This window comes from Serinus canaria, chromosome 9 (genome assembly GCF_022539315.1).
Source record: "Serinus canaria isolate serCan28SL12 chromosome 9, serCan2020, whole genome shotgun sequence".
NCBI classification, from domain to species: Eukaryota; Metazoa; Chordata; class Aves; order Passeriformes; family Fringillidae; genus Serinus; species Serinus canaria.
Window position 1 is genome coordinate 3,357,094 of NC_066323.1, and position 18,586 is coordinate 3,375,679.

Consider the following 18,586-nt stretch of genomic DNA (forward strand, 5'->3'; position numbering starts at 1 on the left):
TTCTGTTTAAGAGATTTAAATTTAATACTTTTACCTTGCTGTTGCTCATAAAACCAGAGTTTGTTATCCTAAACCAAACAATCTCATAGGAGTGTGGTGTGATGTTAATATTTTACTATGGTACACACTTTGTTAATAGTGAGGAACATGAAAATATGTCAGCTGTTTGCAGGGAGATAGAAGAACACATGTTTTAAGGTGTAAAATGATCATACATAAAAAGACCAAGTCATGTAGTAACTTTGAAGTTTTAAATTATTTAAGCTGAAGAGATGCTGATGTCTCATGGAAACATAAATGCAAATTTTTCCTTTGTTATACCCCCTGAAAAAATAGGGTATGGCTTTCCATCAAGACCAGATGCCTGACATCTAGAGAGATTTAAAAGGCAAATTTAGTTTGTGTTGGGAACCAGAATGTGAAGTTTGGGTTACATGAAACTGACTCTTCCTGCTCTGGTATGAATTAATTTCAGTCATGCAGGATTAACAATTTCAGCCCTCTAATTTCTGCCTGTGATCACCCTTGACACTGGTCTGCTGGAAAAACCTTGGGATCCCACATTTTTATCAGCAGAATTCCTGGGGTGTGAGGCTGAGCCTGCTCCCCGTGCTCAGGCAGCAGCTGCACGTGGTGAGCACATGTGTGAGCAGGAGCAGGGAAGGTCCCAGGTTCAGCTGCTGGTGTCAGGCTGAGGGAACTGACTGCCAAATTCTTCCTTCTGCAGTGTCTGCCTTACCCCACCACTGGGCCTGGTTGGTTTGGTTTAAAGAAGGGTTCTGTGCTGTTCTGTCCTGCTGGAAAAGGCCCTGAGAAATCCCAGCTGTGCTCTGCTCCTCGTTGGTAATTTAACTGGAAAGAGAAAATCCTGTTTCTTCAGAGCTTGTCACTGGTGAAATCTGCATGGAAGTTTATGGTTTGTACATCCCTCAAGCTTGGTGTAACTCCATATTCAAGTTGAAGTGCCCTGGTTGAATTCCATAGTGGGAATTCCCTTTCAGCTAAAGGATGCTCACCTGGCTGCTGTTTCTGATGAGCAGGATTCAGACCTGTGCAATATTTAGCTCCTGTTCAGTACTAAATGCTATTTTTTACCTTTTCAAGGGACTCCCTTTCAGCAGGGCCAGTCAGCAGCAATTTCAGTAAGCAATGGTTAATGAGCACCTGTTGGTGTCAGAGAAGTTGGAAGAATTCATAAGACAAATCAGGCAATGGAGTCTGGGAATAATGACTTCCCTTGGGTTTCTTTACAAATTAAACTGATGAGACTGATGAGGATTTAACATTCCTTTTTTTTTTTTTTTCTTCCCATGGGTTGCTTTGCCCTTGACACACAAGATCAGTTTCTGAAAGTGTCTGTGCCTTACACCTCTGCCAGTTCTTATACTCCTGTAAACTGAATAACCAGTTCCCATTTGTGTCTCTTGTAAACGAGTGACCTGGTTGTGTGGTTGTGCTTCAGGCACGCAGGGAATGATGACAGAAATGTTATTTTCTGTAGTAGGAAGTGGAGTGAGTTTACATTTAAAGTTAGCACAGGATTTTTGTCAGGGCAGTGAGTAATTCTGCCCACAGGACTGCTAGAGAGATCTTCTAGAAATGGAAAACAAAAGATGGAAGAAAATATTCAAGAAGATATGGGAAGGAAGAGAAATTCAATCCATTTCAGGCCATAGCAGAGGCTGTTTGATCTAACCCCAGGCTAGATCTTGATGATGAGCAAAGTTTTGGATTAGACTGGGCAGGACAAATATTAAGAAAATAAGGAAGGAAAATAGGAGCTTCCATTTAAATCTCCATAATGAATTCCTATTCTAAACTAGAAGCCAGCACATATCATCCTTTCTCTGCTGAGAAATTTTTTATATTCATTTCTGCTCGTAATGGTTTAGGAAAAGGAGAGAGAAAAAAGAAAGAAAGGTTTCCATTATTCATGTGAAAAATGAACTCATTTGCTCACATGCTTAGTGCTGGGGTTAATTATATTATGAAAAAGCACATTTTGTAAGGAACTGGCTTATTACAATAGGAATGCCCTGAAATTTAAGCTGCCTAATTTGTCAGCTTGCTCAGACCATCCTGTTGTAACACTCTGCCTGTTTGTAGGTTAAGAAGCAACTTCTGGGCTTGTGGCTTTGGTCCTGCACAGGGGACTGTGGGCAGGGAGGGGTTTGGCATTTTCTGGTTTGGGGATTGCCTCGTGGCAGCTCCATCACTGATCACCTGCAGTCCTGGCCACTGCAGCTTCAGGGACTGCTTTGGACCAGGGGAGAGATGCCCTGGTGTTGACTGAAGCACCAAAATTGGCTGTGGAGTGCTTCAGCTGTCCCTTTCCCACAACATTGCAGTGGACACAAGGACACTCTGGATTTGAGACATTTGTTCCACATTTAGTGTAGACAGAAGGAGACCTTCTCTTGTTCAGATGGATGAGTTCTTCTGAGGACAGAGTAAAGACAGGGACAAAGCTGGAATAAACTCTTTATTCTCCACTCCCAACAGGAATTTGCTTTGTTGTCTCTTCTGCAGCTAGAAGCTAAAGTTGTGTTTTGTGTCCTTTCCCTGAATGTTTGGAAGCTGATTTCTAGATGAGCCATTCCTGCAGCCCTGAGTTCCCTGTTCCTGCATCCTGCTGGCTCGTGCTCATCCTCTCACACTCCTGCTGACACAAACTCAGACTGCTGCTGTACACAGATTTTTGAGTAATATTACAGCAGAGCTTCTGAACACCCCACGTTGCACGTGGTGTGCCACCACTAAATTGGTAGAATCTGACCCATCCTTACAGGTTTTACTTGGAACAAGCATTTATTTCTGTTTGAAATTGTTCATTCACCTTTCATCCTGGGGAGCCTCAAAGGCAGCACCAATGTGCACATCTGTCTTTATCTCTGGTTTTTGTTATTGCTGTGTTGGATCAGTGCCGTGCTCTTCATAGCACCTGACATCACAAATCCCTTAAAATACAGGTTGAGCAGAGTACACAAAGTGCTGCCTTTGCTTCCTTGCTGTTTCTTTTTGATGCCAGTGCCGTGGTCTCTGAGCTTGTGTTCGGCCCTGGAGATGTTGGCACTGGCTAACCCATGGGTATCTTCAGGTTATTCACACTTTTATATGACACAGGCTGTCACTCTCCAGCTCTCTGGCCTGAGAACTTCCATATATTTGCATAGTCTTCATATTTTATTTTTTTTCATTCACATGGAAGTCAGTAAAAATTACCGTAAATGCTAAGCTTTCAGAAATGACCCAGCACATGTTTTTTTTTCCTATATATTTTGCAATTCAGTTCTGCTGACCTGCTTTATAGATGTTTACAGGAAACTGGAGAAAAGGCAGAAGTTCATGCTAATTTTCTTGAGATCCAGGTGCAAGAAAGGAGGGTTTGGGATAACAGAAAATATTAGCAAAGAGCCAGCCTTAGTTCATGACCAAGTGGTTTAGTGACTTCCTCCCTGCGGAAAGCAGGAGGCAGCAGGGTGCAGGGATGTCTGGAGTTCAGGGTGCATTTTTTGAACTCTCCTTTGGGCACCAGGACTTGGCTTGGCTGGAGTCAACTGTGGGGCTTGTGCTTGGGGTTTAGCACTCCAAACATCAATCCAGTTGCTAAGAGCCCTAAAGCCTCACTGCTAGTCCCTGCCTTGGAAATGGTGTTTGAAGAGTGTTTACCTGCCTGCAAAAATACTGAGGGCTCACATTGTGAAATCAGACTTGGGAAGTTCAAAGCCTTTCCGTGTTTGTGTGTGCATAACCAGCACTTGTCGGGGCTGGAAGTCAGGTACACTGCAAAGAGACTGCATCTTTAGGGCCAAAGCACTTCTAGACAAAAGCAAGGGCTTTTAAGGATGGCACTGCAGAGCCCTGAGTTCTTTCTAAAAGGGTTCCATTTTGTGGCATAAAAAGTCAAAGCAGAAAGGAGCTCACCTCGGCAGAGTGGGGAAGGTGCCGCACCGCCAGCCAGGCTTTCTTTTATGTTTTGCTCATAACCATCATAGCGGGGAAAGGCAAACACTTGTCTAATTTGATAAAATATCTTTAATTGCAGCAGCAGTACTTGAGGTTTGGGCTGGCTGCGTCAGCTCTGTTTGTAATCACAGCTCCAGCCGCACTCCACAATCAGCGCCAATTGCTGCCAATTAGCATCCTCTAGGCTGCTGTTGCTTCATTCAGATGTTCTGGGCTGCTTGGTTGCATTATTCATACTTTGGCTGGGAAAACATAGTTTAAAAATGAGCACCATTACAGGGTTTCATTGTACTCTGACAGACCTTCTCCCAGCTCCACCTCCCAGTTTAGTTCTGTTTAGTGAACAGAGGAAAACTTAGGGCATGATCTAGGCCATTCTGCATTTCACTTCTAGGAAATAGCTCCTGCTTGACACAGAATTCTAAAGAGAAAGATATCAAAAGATATCAAAGCTGGTGTTTTTTCATGTAACAGTTTGGTTTTGGAAGTCATTGCAAAATGTCATCAATGTGCAGGACATTAGGAATTAAAAAGAAGAAAATTTTAAGAAGTGAGCAGGCATGTATTTGGTTATGGAGGACTGCCGTGACCAGGGACAGAGATTTTAAAAGGACTTTTAAGTGCCAGTTTTAGAACTGAATCTGGTCTGTGGTGTAGGAGGGCTTGGGGTGGAAGGGGCCATCTCTGTACCTGCAGCAGGTACAGGGTGTTCCTTGTAGTGGCACAAGATGAGCTGCAGGTCCAGTCTAACACAGCAGCATCTTGGGCTTTAAGAGTTTGTGGTTTCACCTACTTAAACTTTGAGCCTGTGTTTTCCCCCCACAGGATTTTATTCTGACTTCAAAGGAGTTGTTCTTAATGCGAGCAAGTGCAAATGATTGATGAATGTGTTTGGTTTTGGTTTTTATTTTCTTCAGATGATGATTTTAATAAGGAGAAATGAATGCTGGCTTAGTATATTTAACAAGGAGCTTTGTTTGCTTTTGGTTTTGCATCTAAGTTGAATTAAATGAAATGCTTTAGTGCCACAGTAAGAAAAGAAAGCAACCCATGGCAGAGCCCCCCATCCCTGGGGAAGAGGGGCCATGCATGTACTCATTCTGTGATGGATGCTCTCTGCATATGGGAATGTGACATGGGCATAAAGAACAAAGAGTGCAGCTGTAATTTCTTTAATTAAAAAAAATAAAAATTGGAAAAAGGAGGTGATAACTTGTGGAAGCACAAGGACCAGAGCTGCCAGCAGGGCCAGTGGCAGTGATGGGTGCTTGCTGGGAGGTGAGGCTCCAGGAGCCTGTGCCAAACTCTCCGATAAGTTTGCTCCACTAATCAGGCGCTTGTTAATAATGACTCAGATTTACGATACTTCATAACAGCCCAAGAAGAAATATTCATCCTGGTATTGACTTTGTGGGGGAAGAAAACCTAATAAAGCATTGAGAGTGCTTAATCAATACCCGGGCAGGGCTGTGCTGACTATCAGAACGAGCAGCTTTGTTTGCTATTCAGGCGGATAATTTATGGTTAGTGCTGGAAGTGATGTATGTAATTTATGTTTTAGAGACAGTTACTGCTCAGAGACAACTGCTGCAAAGCTTTCTGCAGGAAATCAAAAGACAAATGCAGTCTTTGGGGCGCAAGTGCTGTGCCTGGCAGCCTGTCCAGTGTATATGTTAATTTCATTATGTGTATGTGTAATTTTGATATATATGCATGTGTGCTACATTGCATTGTGGCAGTGAGTGGCCTTTAAAGTTCAAATCAACTTTCTCAGGTTTCAGGATTTTTTAGGCATATGGTTTTTGTTGCAGACCATCCAAGCTGTAATTAAAAAAAAACAAAAACAGTGTGTAAAACTTAAGGAGGTACTTTTTTTTTTCATCTTCAGCGTTTTTTAAAACTTGAATCAAATTATTTAGATCAATGTATGAGAAGTTGTCAAATGGGCATTGTGATTTGCAGGCACTTGCCTATAATACCTCCTTATAACAGCAAATTGTCTGATAGTTGCAGTTCTACACCTTTGAGTACCAGACACTCAGATATACTAAAGTATGCATATAGGAGAATTTCAGGTGTACATAATAAACTGTATTTAGACTTTGATCCTAACCATTATGAGGGTTTGGTTTGGTTTATTTTACCCCAACAGCATTTTTGTATTCTGAGTTAGGAATTTACATCTCTAAATTTCTATAAAAGTCAATAAGAGCTGGCAGTGCCTGTTAGAGAGAGAAATCAAACTGCTTTCTGAAAGATATTTAACATTTATATTCCTGAAATCAGCCCATCTTCATCACAGTCTTCAGGAGAAGCTCCCAAATGTTGTTAATGAAATGTTGTCTTCCCTGTAAATGAATGTTTTGTGGTTGCTGTGACCCCTGATTGAAGCAGGGTGTGTTCCCCTAACGCTTTTAAACTAATCAAAATCACCTCCTTGCTCCGTGCTGGTGGGCTTTGTTCAGGCAGGATTGCAATAACAATGGCAATGATTTTACAGATTTTATTCCACTTCAATGATTTATTTCAAGTCCAGGTTGCTCTGACACGTGCTGGAGTCAGTGGCTCACGGGTCAGAGCACGGGTTAGCCCCAAAACTGGGCACCCCCATGGCAAATTTGCATGTGGCTGCCTTAAATGAACAAAGTTATTGCTCATATGCAGCTGATAAATACAGAAAGCTTGGAAAATGGGCTTTAAATACTGTGTGGCACTTATGAGATTCCTTTTGTTATCTTAAAAATTAGTCTTTATATTAATGAATATGGCATTAAACTTGTCGTGTGGGGAAAATAAAAATACCTTAAGCTGAAGGCAGTGAGTTAACTGCTGTGTTCCACTGAATTAAACATACAAACTTGCCAAAATTAGATGGTCTTTCACTTCATGGTTTTCCTGCTGCAGAGCTGAGCCCCTGCTCATTGCAGGTGCTTTCTCCTTGCCCAGCTCTGGCCATTGCTGTGCTCAGGACAGGTTTAATTCCTCACTGGATTTTAAAGATGCTGATCTGAGCTCCAGGTGCAGACCCTGCAGAGCTGCAGCCCTCACCAGCAGCTCAGTGGAGGGGAGACTTCTGCCCTGATGCCAACAGCTATTTCTGCTTTTCAAAATTATTTTTCTTCATCTGCTTTCTACTTTTGAGAGCTAGTGATAGAGCAGGTCACTGCTGTTAGATTTCAAGCTGGAATTACCGATGAAAACCACTTTGTCCAGGGTCTGCTTTTACATAAAGCCTTCATTTATTTGTAGGAAATCTGAAATCACCTACATTTTCATAAAAACTTGGTGAAGGGCTGTTTTCCCTGGAGCTGAGGATGTGTGGCATTTTCAGATGGAATAGCATTGACAAGAACAGAGAAGTGAAGGGATTGGAATTGTCCTTCTCCATTTAGCATGTAGTTCCTAGGCAGGGTTGATTGGGCAAAGGTGGTCTGCTTCATGAAAAAAAATGTATGTTCCCTTCCATATCAAGTATTTTATGAGATTTTTGGAGAAAAGACACTTTTTCACATAGTTCTGTCTATAATACCATGAGTGCAGGGAGTGTGGGACATGGGCACATGTCAACAATCCACATTTTAACATACTACTGGATTCAAAATATATTATGCATTTTTTTTCCCCACACAGACAGATCATATATAAAGTTAATATCAAGTTAATCTGGATGCAAGGTGTTTTCAATTATTTTTCCCATGGTAAGATTGAAGGCTCACATCCAGTATGTCCCATGGATAATATTTTTGTGTTGCAACATTGGCTCTATAAATAAATGTGAAACATTGCTGTAGCAAACATCACATTTGTTTGGTTTTTTTTTTTTTTGAAGTGCCTACAGCATGTCATTACAGATGGATTGATAGGCTTGATAACATTGAACTTTTGTCAGACCTAACGTGGCAGGCTTGTTACGTGTCAGAAATTTTCTGTCATTTTGTTCACTATTCAAAAGGCAAAATATATTTGCGACCTTGAGTGACATTGACTATGAAAAGCAGACAGAAATTTATCATTTGACAGAATTGTTTTTGTTGAGTTTATTTTAACTTTCCTTTTTTTTTCAGAGAGAAAGCTGTAATCAGATTTTGAAATCCTGACGACTCTGTTTTAGGAATATGGAACAGCTGATTGTGGCTTGTAAACGCTCTATGGCCCAGCCTTTTACAAATGTAAAACACATTCTTTATTAGTTCACATTCAGATCATTTATTTTTGTGCTTCTTTGGACTGAGGCAGCATCTGACCTTTATTATGGAGTTGTAGAAAATAGCTTGGCAGAGAGCAGGCAGTGGAGAAGGTCTTGAACAGGAGACAGGACAGCAAAGGATACAGATGCTTAGTGAGCAGATTTTCATAGTATTGGGGCTAAAACTGGTGAGATTTATTCCCACTCAGTGTATTCCTTCTAGTGTGATTGCTCTCTAATAAAGCTGTGTCAAAAAAGATTTTTTTTGGACATCTTTACTCAGAAATTAAATCATAGTTTTTTTTATGATGATTAGCTTTCAATAAGGTATTTGTCTTAAAGGCACATGGAGATGGAAAGTCAGGTTTTGTGAGTATAACAGAAGAGTGTTGGGTTTCTGGTGTAAAAAGCAGCAAAGAAATGCATGAAAATAATTCATCAAAAGATGAAAACAAATATTAAGGCAGGGACAAAGAAATCCTGGACAGAGCATCAAGAAGGTAGGGTTAGAAGGAAGGAGGAAATGAGGTTTTCAGTCACACAGCAGCAATAGCTGGACCACAGCTTTTTGTGCTGAACAAGGAAGGAAAAGATTTTTAATTGCTAACAGGAACACTCTGCAATCAAAGGAGAAACTTCCTATATATTAGCATGCAACAGCACAATACACTTCCGAATGGATTATACCCTGGTGAAATCAAGGGGATAATGATGAGCTCCTCAGCTAGAAAGGTTTCATTCCAATAATTTAGTTCAAAATATAGACACTGGTGTTAATAAATTGGGCTGTAGATCCTAGACCACCTCACCCAGTCAATATTTTACGCCAGGTCAAGTAACATTGTTGGTGCTAAAGAATAAACCGGTTCTTCCCTTAATTTTGTTTAAAAAAACATAAATAAAAAGAGCAGGGGGATTTTATTAGTTTTCAATCCTGTTAGTGTAAATAGAAGTGAAAATTGTGGAGCTGGGTTATTTTATGGCTTGTCACTGTTTATCACCACATGGAGTAAACCACCCGGAAGGGGCCGCGCGCCGCTCTCGGCTCTCTGCGAGGCACCGAGCGCTCGCGTGCCTCCTCCCAGAGCTCGGAGGAACACGTCCAAAATCTGCCTCCTGTCGTATGCTCTCCCTGTGTCTTGCTGAGGAGAAGCGAGCAGACGCACGTTGTTATTTTGGTGCCGTTTGTTTTTGGAGGGGAGGAGGGGGGGAGTGTTTTTCTCCGGGAAAAGTTTGTGTTGGAATCGCGTTCCGGTGAAATCGAGAAGAGCCTCGCTGGATTCACGCAAGTTGGGATTTGGTTTGTTGTGTAGCTCTGGGATGACTGAATTTTGGTTTATTTCTTTATAGCCTGCCAGTGTTTTCCAGTATCACTGAGGACAAAGAAATTATCATTTTGAGTTGAATCCAAAGCTGTAGTGAAATGAGGTGGTTTTAGTGGGTTTGTGCCTCTTCAGCTACATTTTAGCAAAAGTTGGTGATTTGTGATACACTTTTCTTTTAGCTTTTTAATAGTCTGAAACCTCCTCAAAAATTTCTTTTAACCTGTGGCTTTTAGCCAGGATCAGAAATGAACCAGTCGAGTGAAACTTGAGCTCATCAAAGGACTAACAAACCTTGGTAAATTTTAGTCTTTAACACCAAAGGGTTGCAGTTGAAAGGCTTTCACCTCTCTTGCATGATTGTGAAATTATTTTTTTTATGATTTTTCTTTACAAACTAATTAAATGGTTTTTTCAAAAGCCTCATTTCTCCCTTGGGGATGAGGAGTGCCACTAATACGAAGTAACTGCCTGTGGTTTTTACAGTCATAGTGATGCTTATCTTCTGCTGCTTAATCTTCCTCCTTCTGCTTAATCTTCCTTTTCTGCTGTCTCACCTGAGAGCAAGAATCTTTTAGGTTGGAAAGACCTTTAAGACCATTGAGTCCAACCATTAACCCAGCACTGCCAAGCCCACCTTTAAACCATGTCCCCAAGTGCCACATCCACTAACGGCTGGGCTCCAGGATCTCACAGGTGCTTTCCAACTGTAGTGATTCTATGATAGCTGTCTTCTAAATCCCTCTGGGGGTGGTGACTCCAGCACTTCCTGAGCACCCTGTTCCGGTGCTTGGAAATCCTTTCAATGAAGAAATGTTTTAGGTGCCAACCCAAACCTCCCCTGGCACAGCCTGGCTGAGTGGAGGGGCTCAGCACCGTAGCCGGGAGTCGCTGATCCTGGGGTTGCTTCAGGGTCCCGAGCTGTTTACCTCAGAAAATTTCTCATTTTTCCACATCACTCAGACACGACTGTCGTCAGATCTTCAGGTACCGTGGTCAGTGCCCACCCTTCACTGGTGTTTGTGCTCTCTCCTGGCAGATGTCAACGAGTGCACCATGGACAACGGCGGCTGCCACGACCGCTGCTGCAACACCATCGGCAGCTACCACTGCAAGTGTCCAGCTGGCCAGAAGCTGGGGGAAGATGGAAAATCCTGTGCAGGTAATGCTTTGTACCGTGTCTCACTGCTATTAAGGAATCAACAGACTTAGGGAAGGGAAGGAAATGCTGGCTTTTATGTGGAGCCAGCTGAAGAGCGTGTGCTCAGAGTTGTCGAGAGCGCAGATCTTCTCATGTCTGGATTATGAAGATGTAACTGTAAGAACACTTCAAAGGGTTGGGGTTTTGTTTTATTTTGTTGAAAAAAATGTTATCACTTAACCTGGATTGGCTGTGCCATGTTCTGATTATGGGATTTCCGTCATCAGTTGAAAAACTTGAAGAAAATGTATACGCCTGATAATATTTCATCTGTCTCTTAAGCAAAATGGTTCTTATCAGAAAATACACATACATTTTCATATTTCAATCACAATTCCACAGCTAGAGATTAGCTGAATAAAAAAGGATTTAAAACCAGATGCTCTGTAAACCCATTTGTCTTTTTCCTAAGGGAAATTTAAGTCTAGTTAGTGCATTATAGGGTAAAATTCATTCTTATGCAAGAACTTAATGTGTTAGAACACATGATGAATTATGGTCAGACTTCTTAAAGGCTCACTGGCAAACAGAGTGGCTGAAAACAAGGCCAGATGATGTGCTGACCTAGAGTCACTGCATTTTGTGCATCATTGGGTGCTGCAGAAGGTCAGGTGTGAGGTACCCAAGGTGTGCTGTAGTGCAGGCCAGAGCAATTCCTTCTTCCTGAGCTTTCCCCTGACACAGGTAACAGGGATGTGCTGCCACATCACCTGGTGTGTTCTGCTGTGGGCCTGGATTGCACCTCCCCTGCATTTCAGTGCTGCAGTAAATGCATCAAAGGTGATAATTATTTTTAATCTCAGGGCAGCTTTTCATGAACTGTATTATCACCTTCTCAAAAGAAACTGTGTTCTCTGGCTTTTCCCATTGCACAGGGTCTCACAAATCCCCTTCTTCCAAGATTTCATTTTACCATTGTCCAACCCCTTTTTAAGGTTTGGATAAAGCAATGTCTTTCTTGTCTGTGGTCATGTGATTATTCCTAACTTTATAATTTATTTGGCTGCACTCCTTTTTTCACTAAAAGATTATAAAATTATTTTCTATGGCAGCCTATCAGCTGAGATCCACCTTGGCAATGGAAATAAGCTGTAGATGGTTATGTTATTTTGATTGAAGTGATTCAGTATGGTCCTCTGTGTTTTCATTTGGGCCTTAGGAGAGCTCAGCCCAGGAATATCATTTATGATTCACAGATCCCTGCTGCTTCACCTCTGTTGCCTCTTTGGGGGACTGACTGGCAATATGCTCATGGGCCAGTGCACAGGTCTGTGTTTTGATGCCTACTTACTGCTTTCAGTGCATTAAAGTTGTCCAAACCCCAAGGTTTTTGAAAGCAGGAGTCCTGCTCATCATAATCCTTAGCATGCAAGAGCAATTTTTCCTTTAGACTAGTCTTATTAAAATAAGTTAGTCAAATTAGTGTTCCTTCTGCACAATTCACTTCTTACAATACACTTTAAATTCAAGCTTTTGGACACTCTTTAAAAACTCAAACAGAGCTTAAGGTATTTGAGTTTTGCGCTGTATTTTATCTGACCAGGATTTGCAGGGGAATACATTATTAGCTGTTTTGAGGCCATTTTATTTTTTTTAAATCCTCAGGCAAATATTGAAAAAACACAATGAACTGGAAGTGCTCAAGTCATAAAACAGAGTGAGCGTGGTGGTGTCACTAAATACACCTGAGCTTTTGCAGAGGTGACAGAATTTGGCTGTACTGACCTGCAAGGAGGCCACCTTCAGCCAACTTGTGGCCATCAGGTGGTACAGTATGAGTAACTCAGTGGTTGGTTACTGCATGAGGGAAAGTGAGCTCTCAAACAAAACTGAGTTCTGCTGGAGGGACTTCCAGGGGGTGAACTGGGGTTTTATTATTGCCTCTGCATTGCTCCAAGGAGTCATTTTTGCAGATAGGAGTAAAACAGCTCCTCATTCAGGTTAACCACTGGTTTTGGAGGAATCAAGTTTATTGTTGTTCTGGGTTGTTCCATTCTTTCTGCCTTTATAGCACCATTGTGCTTTATGTTACCCCTTAGTCTAAACTCAGGCATTAAATAGATGTGCACTATTGTTCTGCTGCCATTACTTGTCTCGTGGTTGGTTTTATTTCACTGGTGCCTGCAATGATCGATCAGTGCACGGGGCTTTTTTATAAGCCAAGGTACAAATAAGGTGCATTGTTAGAAAAGCAGCATGGAAGTAGCACAGATCTTATTCAGCAAGTCATTATTACTGGAAAGATTGATCGTGTTTTTCAGAAACAAAATAGAGCATCCTTCTGACAAAAGGGAAAGATGTCAGGAAAGAACTGTTGGGCTTTTAGAAATATTTTTTTAGCCATGTGTAGCTGTTTAATGCTAAGGAAGGGAAAGTGGATAAAAATTCACTAACCAACAATGTACTGAAGTGCACTGCTCTTTTGATCAAGCATTGCTGGGGGTTTGTGAGTAATTTTTTTGAAGACCCAAAGGCCTCATTTCACAGCTTGAAGGAGCTGACAATGACAACATCTCCACCTTCTAGGGTGTCAGAGGTGTGTGCAAGACACAAGGCTTCATGAATATGCACAAGACAACAGCATAAAATAGGTGGGATAATCTTAAAATAGTTATTGCATCAGCTTTGATTAAACCTCCTCCTTGAGGGATTCTGTGACTGGTTGGACCCACATTGGGAACAGGATTTGGCAGCACAGACCCGTGCTGTGGGGTCTATCCTCATTCCAAGGGCTGTAGGGATCTTTCCTGGCTATTTGTAGAGATCTTTCCTGGCTATTTGGGGGCTCTTTTGGCAGGATATGTCATTCAGGGGTATGTAGTTTGTAAGGTCTTACTTCACTTTGGTGAGGGATACTCGTATGGAGAGGCAAGATGTAGTGAGCTGGAGGCACCTCCATAGAAATGCCAGCCAGAGCAGTGACCTGATTAGCCTTTCAAAGCTAATTATCTCCATGTTATTCTGCAGCTTTCACTCTCCAGCCTTCATGCTCAGAACTTCAGTTTGCTTCTCTGACAGAGAAATATTTCCTGGCAGCTCCCGGCGCAGGCATTTCAGATTGTGACAGAAAGCTCCTGCTTCCCTCCCGCTCCTCGTGTGCCTGATGGAAATGAGTGATGAGACAGGATTTGGCTTTAAATCACTGCACAAATAATGTGACAAATTAATATTTGACATTTAACAGTGTAGGACTGTCAGGCTGATGCTGTGCCCTGTGCATCCGTGTGCTGTTCCTGGGGCAGCCTGGGCAGGGGCCGTGGGTGGGTTTGCTCAGAAAGGTGTGACCTGGTCTGAGGAAGGGAGAGGGAGTGGGTGTGTGCCCAATACCTCCTCGTTTGTGCAGCAGAGGCACCACTGTGTCAGGGAGATAGGCTGTGAAATGCAGAGTTATCCTCATTGCATGTTTTATTCTGATGCGAAGCAGTTCTACTCGAGCATCGCAAAATGCAGAAATTGTATTTTCTGAACATAAATACCATTTAAAATGGTATTTTAAATGGTAATTTTAAAGCTCAGTTGTTGGCAGAAGTCCAGATCTGTAAGAGATGCTGAGGCTACAGCTACAAAAGCGTGTTTTCACACATGAATAAGCTGCAGAAGTCAAGTAGAAAAAGGTCGTGACCTTATGTTAACCTTCTTTGGTAAACTGTCATTTCTTATTTATATTATTGTGCTCTCATCTGTCAAGGCAACTGCAGGAACTTAGAGACAAGTGAAGTCCTGTGATTAACTGTTGATGAAAAGGAGCTCCTGTTTGGTTGATTAGAGAGATATTGCAATGGCTGTAACCCCATCCCTGGGGGTTTCAGTCAAACCTTGGAGCTCTGGCAGATTTCCTGGCCTTTGCCAGGGGGAATTAGGGAGCAGCTGCCTCCAGAGGCAGAGTGTGACTGTGCCAGGGCCACCACTGGTTACCCCAGAAATGGAGGAGTCACTGGGGTTACTGCTGGAGCCTGCTTCCAGGGCAGGGGGGCACTCTCCAAACGCTGTTTGTTGCCTTGGTGGGCTAAAAGGAATACTGAGAGACATGTCTGAGAGCAAGAAAGTGTTTATTAATATGGTGACAGCATTTTTTAAGTTAATAAGGTCTGAAACACAACTTATTCTCATCCAAATTCTGGTTTTGTTGAAGAGAACAAATCCAAATTCTGCATTTGGGCTGTTTTTCCTGCCCAGCAAATCAATGTACAGGTGTCTGCCGTGTTCTGTGATAAAAGAACAATACCATGCACTTGGAAGGAAATGCCAAGGCATTTTTAATCATATTTATTTAATTTTTATTAGAACAGAAGAAATCAGTCTACTGGAAGGATTCAGGATGCTTTTGCATGATCTTCACTCTAGCAGTTGCTTTGATTCAGCACACATTGTTGGCAGGCCATGACACTGAGGTACTTATTGCCAGGAACACTTCAGCAGAAGGAGAACAAGGAGAATATATTTTACAAATATCAAAAAGCACCAGTTCTTATTCCAGATGCAGCAAGTACCAGACCAGCTGAACTCAAATCTTGCAGCACTCAAGTGAAGGAAGCCTCAGATGAGGTGAAGCCACCCAACCCTCTTCATCTTCCTCTAATTCAAGATCTTGTCTTGAGACAAGGAAATAAATCCGGTTGCAGGAATTGTTTCCCAATTATGGAATTATCTGTCACTGAATTACTCTGTCCACCCAATGTCTGCCTTAGAGTGAGGGGAATGGACAACTCCACCTCACCACCTCAGCACACCCTGGGAGAACCACCTTGATAACTGAGGCCTTTCAGGGTATTGGAATTTTACAGCAATTTTGAAAAGAGGAGAAAAAGAATAGGCAAAATAAAAAGATTTGTGAGAGGAGAGAAGGTTTTCTGATTTTTCCAAACCTGTTTTTAGTGGCTGTCAGGTATCCTGGGAGTCCATCTTGGGCATTTAGAGATAAGTCAGATAATTTCAAGTATTTACATTTCAAAGTATAAAAAACTGGCGGTAATCTGCCAAGGGAGGGGGTGAAGAGTAAACATTTTCTTCTCCATTAGTTTTTACATCCAGAATATTGGTTACTGTCTTGTATTTTAAGCACATTCAACAAGAAACAATGTCTGTTTTTACATTTAAGTATTAATTATAATTGCTCCTACCTGTCAAATCATTATTTTTAGTCATGAGTAAAAAGCTTAATAACTGCTTTTGATTTCAGATCCCAGTTGGAAATTAAAAAAAAAAAAAATAGGGTTCCCCTACTTGTCTTACAGAGGGAACTGTATTAAGTGAGATTAGGGATTAATTGTGCATTATAAACATTGTTTGGCATTGTGCACTCAGAGTTCTGTGGTTTTGCTGGATTTGGGCAGGAGGACTGTGTGATTTTTGTGCATGGCTGCAGAGAAGCTCGGGGCAGAAACTGCTGGAGATGTTCTACATTTGCAAACTTGATGGGGAATCTAATTTTATTTCTACTCCCAAATCATTCTTTCGGAATTCTCAATTTCAGGCATTTCTCTGAGAAGAAATGATGGCTGGAGGTTGCTCTCTGACCTCCCTCGTGCTCTCCCATGCTGTGTTGGATCCAGCTGGGATCAATAGCAGCGTGGAGTTGTTACACTCTCCCAGGCAAATTGTGTCATCTGTCTGCATTTGTCTGTTCCTGGTAGTTCTACAGCAAAAAAAGCCCTCCAAATAAGTAGTAAAAATGACAACATCGTCGTAGTAAGGGTAACACTGACTTCAGCTTATTGGACTTTTAAAATTAATTACCTGAGTGCTGATTCCTGGCAAGTCTGAGCAGGCAGGAGCTTGAGCTGAATTTCAGGGGCTCATTCCAGGCTGGCAGTGCCTTGGTCTGGGCAGTCCCCTTGCTTTCTGTGAGCCCTCCCCAGCAGAAACCACCCAGTTACACAAACCTTCTCCATCTTATTAAAACACTTTGAATACTAAACTCAGCAAATCCCAGCATTTTCTGTCTGTTTCTCTTCAGTTAGGGAAGGCACACATTGCTTGGGCCAGAACAGACACTTCCCACCTGGCTCCGGGCATTTCTGTCAGTCTGGGCAGACAAGAGCATCTGATGCTCTGATAATTGATTTACTGTTAATTTTTAAATTTTGAATTTTTTTATTTTTTATTTTTGATTTTTGATTTTTAAAATATATTTTTAAATTTTATTTTTAAGTTTTTTAATTGCCCTGCTTTGATTTCTTCCCAATTCCTGCTTGGCTGTGGCTGAAGGCTCCCTGCTCCTCCCTCTCACACCGAACAAAGGCGGCTGCGAGCTGAACCACCCAGATTCTCACATCTGCCATCCCTCGGGGCAGACAGGCTCACAGTTGTGACAGCTCCCTCCAAAGTGAGCGCTGCCATTGGAGGCTGAGCTCCTTGATCCTGGATATGTGTTTTCATCCATGGGAGCTGAGAACAGGCTGAGTCAGTTTGCAGTCACTTTTTAAGTACAAGTTTTATGCACACCAGTTTGGGTCAAGGGTGTTGTTAGCCTAATCCAAGGCTGCAAAAAAACAGTTGAAGGAGTCCTACCCAAAAGCCCTTGACTTTTGGGGAAGACTGGGACCACTTATATTTCATGGATTCAGTGATTATTTCCAGATAATCTTGGTAAATCTCTTTTTCTCCATGGAGCTTGTTTTTTGGTGCCTAGAATTTGCCTTTGAATGCTTAATTCAGCTGCCACCTTTTAGTAACAACCTTTTGTATAAACAAACTGTGGAACTGGCAGTTTAATTTTCAGGTTATGTCAGACCTAGAGGGTTAGTACACAGTTAGAACACTACCTAACACAGGGTTAGGTGTAGTGCAGCTTGTCACCATGTCTGCTTGTCACACATTCCCTGCAGCTCACCTTGTGCTGCATTCCAAGGCAGCAGCATCTCTTAAAAAGCACAGCATTGCTCGTACTCCAGGGAAAACTGGCACCTTTTCCCTTTGCATTCCAGTTATCAGATGAATTATTGATCACTGATCTGAAGGGGAGGGCTTGTTTCTGGGCAGCCCCATCTCCACGGCGTCTGCCATATGGAGCTGGCGGCTCCCCATGCGTCACAGCTGATTATAGACTCGGCACAGGGATTGCTTCCCCAGCCTTCCAGCTACCTTGTCTTCCTCCAGCCCCACCAGCTGGAAGCAAACATGGAGCAGGAACCTCAACTTGCCATTGTCCTTGGGCAGGAATGTCCTTCAGGCTGTGGGATGTGCGGGGACAGCGGCTGTCACCCCCTCCGTGGTTCCTCTCTGAGTGACTCCAGGTATTGCAGTTGTGAGTTTGTGCTCACAACAAAGTTGGGCATGGGCAAAAAAAAACTGCCCTGGAGAATTTTCTTTGTCCAAACCACTTGATGCATAAAGCTGTATTGATCAGCTTTTGATAGTGAAAACATTTAAAGTTCAGAAGTATTGCAGTGTTTGCCATATTACTCAGGCACTCAGTGCTTTTAATTAACGGGAGAGCAGTGAATAGTTAGATGGAAAGCATTACAGAGCTATATGAAAAGGCTGTTATTGTCCAGATGAAAGATAATATTTGGAAATAATGCGACAAAAAATGATAGACTGCAGTACAAATATGTTTTGATATATTTCTAGGGCTCTGATTAGTTTATATTAGCTAGTTTTTTGCATGTATGACTACATCTGAAAGGCAGGTTATAGAGAATGTTAACATTCCAGTGGGCTGATTGACAATAATTAGTTTATTTTGAAGGAAAGGAAAGAAGCACCGTATTGTTGGAGCTGACTAATGTGAATTAAAAGCCAGGTAATCTTTTCTGCAATTACAGAGATACAATGATTGCTGTTATCAGAGAAGAAAATCCACTCGTACTTTTAAGAATCATTGTGTAGGAAGAGCTTTGCAAGCCTGAAATTGAAGCTCTGGTCATGGTCTCCAAAATTACACTTAGTAGTAATTTTATGCAGAAGTAA

At 42.0% G+C, this 18,586-nt stretch overlaps 1 protein-coding gene across 1 annotated transcript in view; it reads left to right on the plus strand.

The window, feature by feature from the left end:
* LOC103815278 (multiple epidermal growth factor-like domains protein 6) overlaps positions 1 to 18,586 on the plus strand; it is a 183,272-nt gene that overhangs the window by 87,041 nt on the left and 77,645 nt on the right. Inside the window, exon 5 of the mRNA XM_050978185.1 lies at positions 10,514 to 10,636. Coding sequence (XP_050834142.1) covers positions 10,514 to 10,636 — 123 coding nt within the window. The remainder of the gene's footprint in view (positions 1 to 10,513; positions 10,637 to 18,586) is intronic.